At 39.5% G+C, this 13,296-nt stretch overlaps 1 protein-coding gene across 6 annotated transcripts in view; it reads right to left on the minus strand.

The window, feature by feature from the left end:
- Positions 1-13,296, minus strand: part of LOC112049949 (myotubularin-related protein 3) — an 82,559-nt gene that overhangs the window by 14,207 nt on the left and 55,056 nt on the right. For all 6 annotated transcript variants that reach the window (XM_052882747.1, XM_052882745.1, XM_052882744.1 and 3 more), the window contains 11 exons: positions 11,438-11,577; positions 10,399-10,576; positions 9,746-9,942; positions 8,719-8,911; positions 7,791-7,976; positions 6,542-6,712; positions 5,587-5,722; positions 4,971-5,073; positions 3,720-3,858; positions 2,871-3,149; positions 2,052-2,358 (listed from right to left, as the gene is read on the minus strand). In XM_052882747.1, the coding sequence (XP_052738707.1) occupies positions 2,052-2,358; positions 2,871-3,149; positions 3,720-3,858; positions 4,971-5,073; positions 5,587-5,722; positions 6,542-6,712; positions 7,791-7,976; positions 8,719-8,911; positions 9,746-9,942; positions 10,399-10,576; positions 11,438-11,577 (2,029 nt within the window). The remainder of the gene's footprint in view (positions 1-2,051; positions 2,359-2,870; positions 3,150-3,719; positions 3,859-4,970; positions 5,074-5,586; positions 5,723-6,541; positions 6,713-7,790; positions 7,977-8,718; positions 8,912-9,745; positions 9,943-10,398; positions 10,577-11,437; positions 11,578-13,296) is intronic.

Consider the following 13,296-nt stretch of genomic DNA (forward strand, 5'->3'; position numbering starts at 1 on the left):
GACTGCTTAAGCAGAAACCCAGTTTTAGAACCACACGAAAACAGAGATGATTGTTTAAAAGTTGTAAATTTAATAAGTCTACAAGATATAAAGAATGACCAATATAGAAATCAAGACCTACAAAAACAAAAACTTATTAACAAAAATGGAATTTACTACAAAAAGAATAAAAGACGGGAAAAGATTATTTTATCAGAAGAGATGAGCATAAATCTTATAAAAGATGTTCACGTTAGTTATTGTCACATTGGGAGGACCCAGATGATAAATAAATTAACACCATTTTATACAGCAAAAAATTTCATCAAAAACATTAAAGAAATGTGTGATGAATGCGAAACTTGTATTAAAAACAAATCAAGGAAGAAATCAAAATATGGTTTAATGTCTCATTTAGGTCCTGCAACACAACCTTTTCACATTGTATCAATTGATACCATTGGCGGTTTTGGAGGATCACGATCAACAAAAAAATACTTACATCTTTTAGTTGATCATTTCACAAGATATGCTTATATTTCTACATCAAAGACACAAAGCTCCACAGATTTTATTAAACTAATGAAAAATGTTACAGAAACTTACAAAGTAGATATGGTATTAACAGACCAGTACCCTGGTATCAATTCCAAGGAATTCAAAGAATTTCTGAACCAGGAAAATATAAAAATGATTTTCACTGCTGTGGATACACCTTTTTCAAATGGACTTAATGAAAGGCTAAATCAAACATTAGTCAATAAAATAAGGTGTAAGATTAATGAAAATCAGAATAAAACAGCATGGAGTACAATTGCGCAAAAATGTGTAGAAAAATATAATGAAACAGAACACACTGTTACGAAATTTGCTCCAAAATACCTTTTACAAGGAGAAAATGTGAATATTTTGCCAAATGAACTGAAATCAAGATACACTAAAGACGATCTAGAAAGAGACAGAAAACTAGCTCTGGAAAACACACTAAAATCTCACAATTATAATAAAAAAATATTCGACCAGAATAGGCAAGAATATAGATTGAAAATAGGAGATAGAGTATATGTAGAAAACGGAAATCGTTTAAATAGAAAGAAAACCGATGAATTAAGAATTGGACCGTTCAAAATTGTACAAAGGATTTCCAATTCAATCTATGAAGTTGATACCGGCCACAAAAAAGCGGAATCAAACTTTTATCATATCACAAAACTGTATCCTGTTCTTAATGAGAGAACAATTATAAATTAGAGAACATTATTTAGATAAAGTTCTTTTTTAAGGGGGGGAGATGTAAAAAGAAAACCTCTTTAATATTATTTCTTTTTGGTAATTTACTTTTTTTTTTCATGACATTGTCACATTTTAAATATTCGAAACATTATTATTGACTTAACAGCAAAACATTAAAATTTTTATTAAAATATAAAGTAGATGTAAATAATAGCTTTGAATGTTGTTTTTATATTTTATTTATAGGTAAGTTTTAGTTTAGTATTTAATTTAATTATTTAATGTAAAACTTAATATTGTAAATAACAATTATATTTTATTTATAGAAACACAAACAAGCTTTTATTACTACTATCACATTCATGTGAAATAATTGTCATTATATGTATATAAATATAATTCAAAGTTAGATATGTATGCAATCAAAGTCCACTGGGCTATCACGGCTTAAGCGCTAAAGAGAGTAGCTAAAGCTAAAAACCTTTTTCCACTAAGCGACTATTTTCCACAAATTCGTTGATAACACTCCCATGTTATGCGGGCGACGGGCTGAAAGACTGTGCAGGTGTGAAATCGTACGTGCTGGGAAGTGACGTGCAGCATCGTGGGTTTTTCATTCATCGCTACACGCCCACCGCCCCGTGCGCAACATCGGGAGTGTTACGAACGAAATTACCAAGCTACAGTAATGGGCGACCGGGCGAGCTAGCGGCTAGTTTTGTAGCGTTAGTGAAAATTGGTAAGTATATGACTATCTGACAAAATAGGAATCGCACGCAGCCTGCCTTATAGTATTCAAAATGCATTTATGGAAACTACACAAAGAAAAAGTAACTCACCATTCAAATCGACTTCCAAAAACTTTGTAGCAATATCCGCTAAGCCGTTCACAGCACCATTGCTCGGTTGAACAGGTTCCCTGTTGTGGTTTGTCAGCTCGTTCATAATGTTGTGATTGACCACGTCCCCTTCAGTGGAGTTGTGGTTGTCTATCGCGATGTCTTGCAAACGCAGAGTGGCGGGCTCCAACCGGCTCTGCGGAGAGTTCTCGGGGAGGTCGAAACCGGTTGACGATTGATTACTGGACTCAGATATGGACCGCCATGTAATACTTATGTTTCGTGTCCTTGCAGATTCTCTTGCAGCCTAGAATTGCACAATTTGACTAAATCAGGAACAAGTGAAAGCCAACAAATGAAAATAAAATTTTACAAGTTTTTAATTATTTTATAATTGTAGTTATAAAGCTGAAGAGTTTGTTTGTTTGGTTTGTTGATTGGTTAGCCCAATATCAAGAACAGGTTCGAATTGAACAATTATTTCGTGTCTGACAGTCTATTTAATGAGGAAGATTAGGCAAAGGCTAACAACCCTATGACCTATAAGAGCGGAGCATTAACATCATTTTGAGAGCTTCTGCCAATCATGTATGACGAAATTGTTAATATTTAAAATCCTAAAAAAGTACTATGTTTATATTTTAAGATTTTTTACTTACTTTTACATTAACCTTTCTTATGCCAGAAAGTGGTTAAAATCAAACAGCAATCTTCAAGCCTAAATAGCTCCAAGGTTGGAACTCCGAAATCTCAATTTAAACTCTTACACGACCATTGTTGTAAAGGGAAGTAAAAACTAAAATTAAAAAAAATGCTCACCTCAGCCATACCAATGACATCAGTATACGTATCGCACACGAACACCGGCGGCTCTTCCGGCGTGTCCACATCCGCTGTGATCCGCACACTGTCCGTAATGTCCGCAATATCCGCCTCCCCGTTCACTATGACGTGGTTCACCACAGGACTCAGCTCAGGCTTATCTTGCTCCAATGAAACAGTTGGCACGGACACTATCTCACGTTCTAGAGACGACGAGTTGCTCGTTATATCACGCAGTCGGTTGTTTTCGAAGTGGTCAGGATGTAGGCCGTCGACCTATAAACGATTGTCAGTATTAGAAACTATTTCTTCTCGGTTTATTGGCTCCGCGTGACGAGTGATTGAGCCAGTGTCAAAAGTGTTGTTATTTTTTTGAGTGAGTTGAGAGAGTTGAGTTTTTGTCAGAGTGCTTGGGAGTATTTCCTATAACTCTAGGTCTATATTCTTTAAGGAAAATTAATTAAAAATGTCTAAGAAACATATGTTCTTTTCCAATTCCCACCAATAATGTTAACAATAAACCCTCGAATAGCAGAGAATAATCTTGAGTGAAGTACCGGACTTGTGACCGAAGGATGTAGGGTTAAAAACGTCTTTTAAAACTAGCTAACACTACCCTTCTCAATTCAAGTCATTCTCCTCGCTTCTTTTACATATACCATAATAATCCATGAAGGATTATTCAACTAAAGGTGTGGACGGATTGAACGTCACGACAAGAATGAGATGGGGAGTCCCAACTAACTCACGGAACATTTCCTACTATATCGGCTCATGAAGACACGAGCCGACCGATCGAATAACTCACGCCAACACGTGTAATAATATAAGTATGATCATCATCACCTGATCAGTGTCGGTGTCGGTGTCGGCGCGCAGTTGGTCGACACCGCTGTCGGTGAGCGAGCGCGGTGCGGGCTCGGCGAGTGCGGCGTGCGAGCGTTCGCTGTCAGCGCTCGCACCGTTCACCGCCAGGGACAGTTTCCTATGGAAAAAAAAAATAGGCTAGTTGATTTTTTTAAATCTATACTAATATTATAAAGCTAAAGAGTTTGTTTGTTTTTTTGTTTGATTGAACGCGCTAATCTCAGGATCTACTGGTCCGATTTGAAAAATTCTTTCCGTGTTAGATAGCCCATTTATCGAGGAAGGCTATAGGCTATATTATCCCTGTATTCCTACGGGAACGGGAACCACGCGGGTAATACCGCGCGGCGTCAGCTAGTGGTCTTATATAGTTCATTATCGTTCTACTAAATTGAGATTTTTTTGAGATGTGATTATATGAAAATTTTAGTTTTTAAATATGTTTTTAACAATACGAGTCAACTGTTTCATGACGTCACTATAACAAATCACTTACAAACGGAGCGTTTGACAAAAATATAAGTTAATATTACCAACTTTTTGTGGTCAATAACTTAAAAGCTTTCCTTACTTTTAGCCACTTTGAAGAAGAAGAAGAAGAAGAAATACTTTATTGCACACAAAAATACAATTATAAATTGAAACATTAAAAACATAAATTAAACTTAGCATGCAAAGGCGGCCTTATAATAAGTAAGTAAGTAAGTAGATAAGTAATCTCTACCAGGCAACCCCTGACGAGAGAACTTGCGAAGAAAGAGCGGGAAGGTGCAATACATTATATGTAATTATATATATAAGTAATTAAAAAAAATATAAATATAATATAATATATACGTAAATATAATATTAAAATTTACATATGTATTACATAATATATATTTTGTTTAGCTGCGTATAAGCAAATACAGTCCACTTTCGTTTTTAGCGGTCTTGTACTCTTTTAGCTAACATTTTCAATGACCTACATTATTTTTTCAAAAATATTGTGTCAAGATAAATAAACATATGTATTTAAAATCAAGTGGTCACCCGGGTTAAAGTGTAGAAGGAAAATGCACATCATTCACTATGTGCATAACTATTTGTATAAGAATGTCACTTGTCACATACACCAAGTTTGAGGAGTATGGTCATGAATAAATATTTTGCTCTTGAGCTAAAATTTGGGCCAAATTGATTTAGTTATGTCATAAATGATTTATGAAAAATAAAAAATGGCCAACTAACATAACATCTGGAGCTAGACTGGGGTCACTACACCGCCGCTGTGCTGTCTTTTTTTCTCCTTCGTTCAGCAGATTATCACAGGATCTAGTTTTTGTCATTAAACCTAAAAAATTGAGGAAAGAAAAAAAATTAATATTAACAAGAAGTGATATTTAACTTATGGTATGTTTTTTAGGATTTATATTAAAAAACTCTGTTACTAAAGTTGCATGCACGCTTGATCAAAAATTTGAATATCAAGTAATCTTTCTTAATATTCACACACTTTAACTCAATTATATTTTATAATACCTAATACTGTCCCTAATGTATATAATACAATAACAATAATTAGCATACTAGTGAACTCGACATCCTTACAAAAACGTCACGTTTATGAGGATTTCTAAGTTTGTACCTAAAAAACAACACTTTTTTGTATTAAAAAAAAACTCTTATTTTTAATTACTCGAACCAATCGTTATAAACTGGTTATTTCTGTCGTATTTAATGCATAACTTGAAGATTTAATTCTGAGTTGCTGTCAATTACATAAAAATAAACAAACGAAACAATTTAATAGTTTATTTCAGAGGTTTTAATAGTGTCAAAATAAAAGAAATTTTTATGGTATTACCATTGTGGTGTGGCGATGGTGCGGGCGGCGGCGGAGCGGGCGGCTGCTCGCGCGCAGCGGGCTCGCGCTCTCTCTCGCCGCGAGTGAGGCCCCACCACACTTGCATAGCGCGTACGCTGCACTCTGGCCATATTACCTGCACATTTTTACTAATATATAAAGCTGAAAAGTTTGTTTGTTTGAACGCACTGTTTTCAGGAACTAGGTGGTTCGATCGAAACAACATTTTCGTGTTGAATAGTCAATTTGTCGAGAAAGGCTATATGCTTTAAAACATCACGCTACAACCAGGGAGCATCAAAGAAGAATGTGGTTAATTTTTTTTTTAGCTTCCTTTGCTTACAGTCATGTAAAAAATACGTATGTCAATTTTCATCCCCTTTTATAAGTGCTAAAAAAGGCTATCTTTTAAGGTTAACTCACTATAATCTTTTTAAGGTAATATTTTTTTTTTCTAAAATGATGCATTATTTGCGAATGTCGCTCTATAAACATAATATATAATTATGTTGTGTTGCCGCCCGCAACTGTTACTCTTCTCAGTCGTCATAATTATGCCGCTACACTGAACTGCGCGGGCGAATACTCAGTAAAGATGTTGTACAGTAACGTCACGAATATGCTTGTTATTGTGGGGAGAGGAGGTATCAGTGTTGGTTATAAGAGGGTATTTGATGATTTGAGCTCAGTTGTTTGTTAGGCAGCGGCGACACCGTCACGCTGCCAGTCGGGTAATAAACGTAAAATAAAAGTAATTTTGTGCATGTTTTGTAATGTTTTATGTTGTAATTATTGATCATACATTGCTTAGTGTGTGCATGGAGAACATGTCGGGCATGGTTTATGCATTCTGAAAGGATCCTTTAAGCCTACACCCAAGTCCTGGGACCTGCTCGAGGTGTTTCCTCTACAACCATTGTTGCTATAAGTCACGTCACACCAAGCTGTGCCGTACCTGGTCGTGCTGCAAGTGCGGCGAATAGAGGTGGTTCCGGTAGGCGGGCGCCTGCAGCAGGTGCCACACCTGCGCCGTGGTGTCGGCGGCGCGGCACTCGGCGCGCTCGCGGCTCGTGTTGCACAGGAACGTGCCGAACATGCACGAGTGGACGTGCGTCGCTAGTTTGATCTGCCACAGACATCAACCCCATCATCATACAACTCATCTTATGTTGAAACAAATTTTAGTCTATTCTATGACCCGAGCTCTTAAGAGCCCACACAGAAATAACGCTGTTCTAAATTATTCTGCGATTAACATTAAGATTGTTTAAGAAATTAAATATCACGCGTCTCAAACGGTGAAGGAAAAACATCGTGAGGAAACCTGTATACCTAAAAATTTTCTTAATTTTCTACGAGTGACGTCTGCCAATACGCATTGTTGTTTGGTTATTGAAATAAGTTACCACGTGACACGGTTTTGCGACTTTGCTCTATGTACAGATTTGTGATTGCGATTTGTGCTTAGTTTGTTTGGTGTGCCAAACGCCATCCATAAGAATTGTCCTCGCGCCACCAGATATGGCACCGGTAAGACGAGGTTACACACACTTCAGATCGGGCATCGCTTCTCACATAACCTTTCTGCGCCCCAGGGAGTTTCCGGGGGGAGCGGCTTGGACGATATAACGTCAATTTATAACTCCAGAACGATTAAAGGAAGGATTTGGTTGAAAAGGAGATGGTCCAAAATTGCATGGAGCCCAGGTCCAGTCATTGTACCCTAGTGGAAATAAAAGAAGATATTTTTTTTCAACTATTTTTGATTATACAAATCTACGAATTCACTTTGATTCTTACGAAATAATATTCATTATCTCCCAAGAATTGCAACATTACTATGGGTAATAATGGCGGATTGATGACGTTTTCAATACAGTAATCGATTTGACGTTTGCTGTCAATTGTCATGTCATAGTTGCTCTATGGGCGCCATTTTGATATAAGTCAAAAACTTGCGTTTTTATTTGGTTAGATTTATTCACTTTAATAATTTTTAATAAAATCCTTGTATTTTTGAAATTTTAATGAAACGGGGTACAAGAGTGGACCTGAAATGGACCATCTCCTTTGGCACAGAGATAGATTTTAGTCTAAAGTAGCACATAAGAATTTATCTCGATATTTTCGTGGGAAAAAGATCCAATATTTTCGGATGAAGTTGAGGAGACAGGTAAAAAGAATTATCTACACTATCGCCTCACCAGATAGGCCTCATTGAACTCGAAGCTCCAGGGGTACTGCACCATCATCTGGTAGACGACGTGCAGCCACTGCAGGAATATGGGCGAGCGCTCGTTGGGGTCCTCCGCGCCGAACTGGTGCCCGCAGCGGTCCGCGAACTTGTGCCCGAAGTCTAGCCACTCCCTTTCTATGAGTATACGAAAGCCCTGCAACGAATAACTAAATATTAAAAAAATATATTAAATCCGACTGTCAAACGATAATTAACCGATTAGCTTATTTGCTTTTTTGTTATATTAAATTCTTGCATACGAATTTTTCATACATTTTATATGGACTCTCCGCACACGGGGTAGAAGACGTCGTTTTTAGCTTTAGGTGACGGCGTTTGTGGTTGTTGCGTGACTCCCGTGTGCGGATACACTTACTGTTTTCTCGCGCTAGTTAAGTTGCAGGAATTAGGTCTTAAGCTCGGGCCACACTAACGGGAAACGCCGTGAATTAAGGCGTTAAAGGACGTTAGACCTCAGTGTAGCCACGATTTAACGCGTAATTTTCGACGGCATTAACAATAGACGTTAAACGATAGCTCGAGTGTCGGTACATCAAAGGAATTAACGCGTTAAAGCGGCCACACGTAATAATAATTTATATTCATATAATAATAATTTACACTCATAACATACTAAGCTCATCTTGTTTTAAATTCGAGGATCATTAACGCCATTATTAATGCCGAGAATGGGCGTTAACGTAACCCGTTCAAGTGTGGCCACTGCAATAATGCATTAAAAATTAATACCTTAAGTAACGCGTTATCGTTTGCCTCAGTGTTTCCCGAGTATTAGATCCTTTTATTTACTATTGAACAATAATTTCATTATTACACGGGTTGCTATACTGCTATGGCCACATGCTGTGTACCGGCTGCACCACACGCGTACGCACCTGCAGCGTGCGGTAGTAGGGGTCGAGGATGAGCTGCGCGGCGGCCACGAGCTGCGGCGTGCGGTCCCAGCCGTCGGAGCAGTGCACGAGCACCGGCCGGCCCGCGTGCACGGCGCGCGCCACCGCCAGCGCCGCGCGCGCCACGCCGCACACGTACTGCGGCCACAGCGTGCGCTCCAGGTTGCTGTACCAGCTGTAAACAAAAAATCGAGTGTGTTTTAAACCACACGACAAGGTCCGTTTATATCTACAGACACAGTACGTCATAGACACTCACAGACATCGTCTATTCACACTGCCCAGCAGGTAGCTAAAGACACTTACGAGTCTTGAGTCCCGAAGGCAGAAGCAGAAGATGTGGGCGGAACGACTCTCTAAGAGCGTCTCCTCCGAGGGCCTCGGCTTAGAGGGTTATACTGGAAGAGTGTTTTGGCCTGAGTGTATAAGTCCGGGCGCCCCCGAATTCGTAGATTAAAAAACACAGTTCCGGTTGACGTCAGATATTGGAGGACCTCGTCTTCGCCGGCGAACACGCTGCGTAGCTTGGGTTTGTTGTCTGGGAAGCATTGTCGGTCGTTATGTCAGTATCGTCCGAATCGTAAAAGGCGTTTTTCAGGCGTCCAGATCTACCTATCGTCGGTCTAAATGTGACCTCGTAACTAACAATTTTTGGTAAAAATTGATTTTGATGCAGAAAGCTTCAAAAAGCTTTTCCGGTGGTAGCCCGTAAATATCTTGGGACTAAACTAGGGACCAAAAACGTTTTTAATATACGTACTGTATATTAAAAACGTTTTTGGTCGCATAAAACGACTTTTAGTGATACCTAAAAGGTGTTTCTTATCTCTCCTGTAAAGTTCGTCAGTTTGCACGTACGAGCTATCACATCTAGACCGACGCAATGTCATTTTACTAGTAAAATAACATTTCAGTGACAGTTGCACTTGTCTTTTTAGTGACTGGAATTAACAATAATCGTACAATACAGTCGGCGTTGGTCGGGGTGTGATTAGGTCGGCTAACGTACTTGGGCTGCTCGGCGGGCTCGGCGGACAGGTCGCGCATCTGCTGGAAGCTCTTGCGCACGTGGTGGATGTTGGGCAGGCTCATGAACTGGATGTCGGCGGCCGGGTAGTACTGCGCGCACTCGCAGCCGCCGCCGCGCGCGCGGTTCGTCACCGCCGACGTGTACGAGCGCGCGTCCACTATCAGCAGCTTCAGTTGCTGCACAACAAACATTACATTATTATTAAAATGGGAACATCTTAGGCCTTACGCTAAAACTATCTGTAATTACACTTCATTTAAACTGGACATGCATACATTCGTCAAACATTCGCCACAGTTGGTACTACGGCCCCCAACAAATTTTGATACAGGACTTATCTAGGGCAAGCTATGCTGCTGAAAATTTATATTTTTACTTTGAAGATGTACTGGTGTTATTTTTTCTATTCAATAGAATATATCATAAACAGTAAATAACAATAGATAAGGTGTAGGTTAAACAAGCTTTAGAGTTTAGGCAGTAGAAAGTTGACAGTTAGCGCATTGTTGGGCAAATCTAAAGGAACATTCATTCAACATCCGCGAAATAACGAAACGAAGTTCATACACACAAACTGTTTACTAGCTCTATATCCACAGCGAAAAGGATGTGTTGTTATAGCTTGACTATACCTTGTTGGGGGTGGGGCGCTCCTGGTTGCAGGCGGACACAAAGGCAGCCAGCAGACGCTCATCCTCGCTGGAGCGCCAACCGAACCAGCCCACCTCGGGCTGCGACGAGCGCGCGATGACGGCGCCCGTGCCGCGGTGCCGCCACACTACGGCTGGGATTCGCCGCATCGCTCGGAACCTGCCGGTATACATCTAGATATATTTCGACTCATTAGACACCAGCAGCAAAGAGTCCATACAGGCCGGGTTACCTTTTAAAATCTATACATACTTAAATGTAATGAATATGTATAGATGTATAAGAAACCGGAGTAGGTATCAAGCGGTATGAATTTTCTTTTCTTTGGGACGGATTACGTCAAAATTCCATCCTTTGCCACTGTTAGATACATTCTGCATCGTTACATTAACTAACGGACTTCCACTACAGGAAATAGGCCTTTGTAGAATACGACGATTCTCGATGACTCCCTGTATTTTGATGTCATCAGTTTACCCAATTGATTGGTCAAACAACCCTGTGCTTTTCGGACCACATGATACACACATCCAATTCTTTAGACATATCATCACATTAGCTGATGAAATGTCCTTTCAAAGACTTCAATACCAGGGTCCTCAATGCACTGTTTTGATGTCAAACTGTTGACCGTTTTAATCACTCTACATGGTGGTATAGTTCACCAAACCTGTGTTTTTCTTTGCAGTGTGGGGTCGCTATTCGAATGCTTTCTGGAATTTAACTAAATTTCATCATCATCATGATTAACCATCACTAATCAGCGTATTTTGATGGTCACCGAACAAGGTTTTAGCCCCTATAACCTCCACAATTCGAATGCTTTCTGGCATTTAACTAAATTTCATCATCATCATGATTAGCCAACACTAATCAGCGTGTTCTAACGGTCCCCTACAAAGTTCCATCCCCCTTACCTCCTCCAAATCCTCTTTCCATATTAGAAACCTTAAAATTAGACCTACCAAGTCTGATACTGTGGAGATATTGAGACATCAAACACATTGAATGATGCGTTACCTCGCAACAGAGTCCAAGTCCTCATCGCAGATGGAAGCCGGCACGATGAGCAGCGGCGGGTAGGAGGGACATAACTTGTACTCAGAGTTGGCAGCGGTCACGCGCCACGCACCCTTCGTGGTAAAGCCGAGTCGCTCCAACTGAAAACAGATAATACTTTTGACAGATGTACAACAGAACAGAACAACAGAAGATTTTTTTTTTATTCTTTACAAGTTAGCCCTTGACTACAATCTCACCTGATGGTAAGTGATGATGCAGTCTAAGATGGAAGCGGGCTAACTTGTTAGGAGGAGGATGAAAATCCACACCCCTTTCGGTTTCTACACGGCATCGTACCGGAACGCTAAATCGCTTGGCGGTACGTCTTTGCCGGTAGGGTGGTAACTAGCCACGGCCGAAGCCTCCCACCAGCCAGACCTGGTGGAAATCTCAATCTGCCCAGCCGGGGATCGAACCCAGGACCTCCGTTTTGTAAATCCACCGCGCATACCACTGCGCCACGAAGGCCGTCGTAGAACAGAAGCTCGCCCGAGGTGTGTGATAAGGTGCTTAAAATACTCTAATAGGAAATCAGTTTGACTTTAGTTGCAATGGTAAGGTAAGAGATAGGCGCGTTCTAAAATATCGCTCTGTTTTTCGCCTCAACGCAACGAATGCGATATTTTCGATTGTCAAAAAAAAAATATGGTTATTAACAACTTTTGGTAAGCTCCCTTCCTCCCAACTTATATTAATAACGAGGTTACTAAAAGTTGTTACTAACCATCTGTTTTGTTAATAGTTATACAACTTAACAGCAACAATGCCCTACAAATTGCGTTGTACAATATCTCGTTCAGACGCTCAGAAATTTTCATTACCTGTAACCCAGTCAGCTACTAGAATCAAGAATTTTCGTAAATAAAAACGGAAAATTAATTTTATAGCTATCAAAAAATGGTCCACGGAAGCAATTTTATAAACAAAATCACGTCAAAACACCATAGCCTCAGAAACACTTCGTTATACATGCAAGCTTGCGCGTTGCGTGCTACTAATCGCAAGACTGCATTTCAAACCTGCATGGCCTGTATTATGAGATGGCAGCCAGCCAGGGTCTCAACGTGCAACTTTTTAATCACATAGCTTATATTTTCCGCCTTTAATAAAGTGTGTAAAAAATACACACTTTCGCTTTTAAGGAGAAACGGTGAAAGAAAGAAAGGAAATAACTTTATTCATATTTAAAAGTTACAAACAGTATCCTACCCTAAAGACAGCATGTCTGTCTGTAACCCTTAAAAAGAAAGGGTGTATCAGCTCAGCGTATGCCGTGTACTAGGCATATACAAGCATAATACACGGCGTTAATTTGCATATGAAAATGCTTTTAAAACATATTGTACTTTGTAGACTGATAGTCTCTGCAGCAAATATTTGAAAATAAATTAGTATGTACCATGAAAAATTTCAGTTTCTGAAATTACCATTATAAATAAAAAAATGATTTTTTTATCAGCTTTAGGGTTTTCGCTCGAAAACGGCTCGTCTGTTTAGAATCACTAAAACTAGACAATTTTCGCAACAAACATTTAGTTTTTGATTTTTTTGATTACTTGTACATAATATAGCCCAGTGGACATAACCTCTGCCTCTGATTCCGGAGGGTGTGGGTTCGAATCCGGTCCGGGGCATGCACCTCCAACTTTTCAGTTGTGTGCATTTAAAGAAATTAAATATCACGTGTCTCAATCGGTGAAGGAAAACATCGTGAGGAAACCTGCATACCAGAGAATTATCTTAATTCTCTGCGTGTGTGAAGTCTGCCAATCCGCATTAGGCCAGCGTGGTGGACTAATGGCCTTGCCCCTCTCATT

The sequence above is a fragment of the Bicyclus anynana genome, chromosome 8, assembly GCF_947172395.1.
Source record: "Bicyclus anynana chromosome 8, ilBicAnyn1.1, whole genome shotgun sequence".
NCBI lineage: Eukaryota > Metazoa > Arthropoda > Insecta > Lepidoptera > Nymphalidae > Bicyclus > Bicyclus anynana.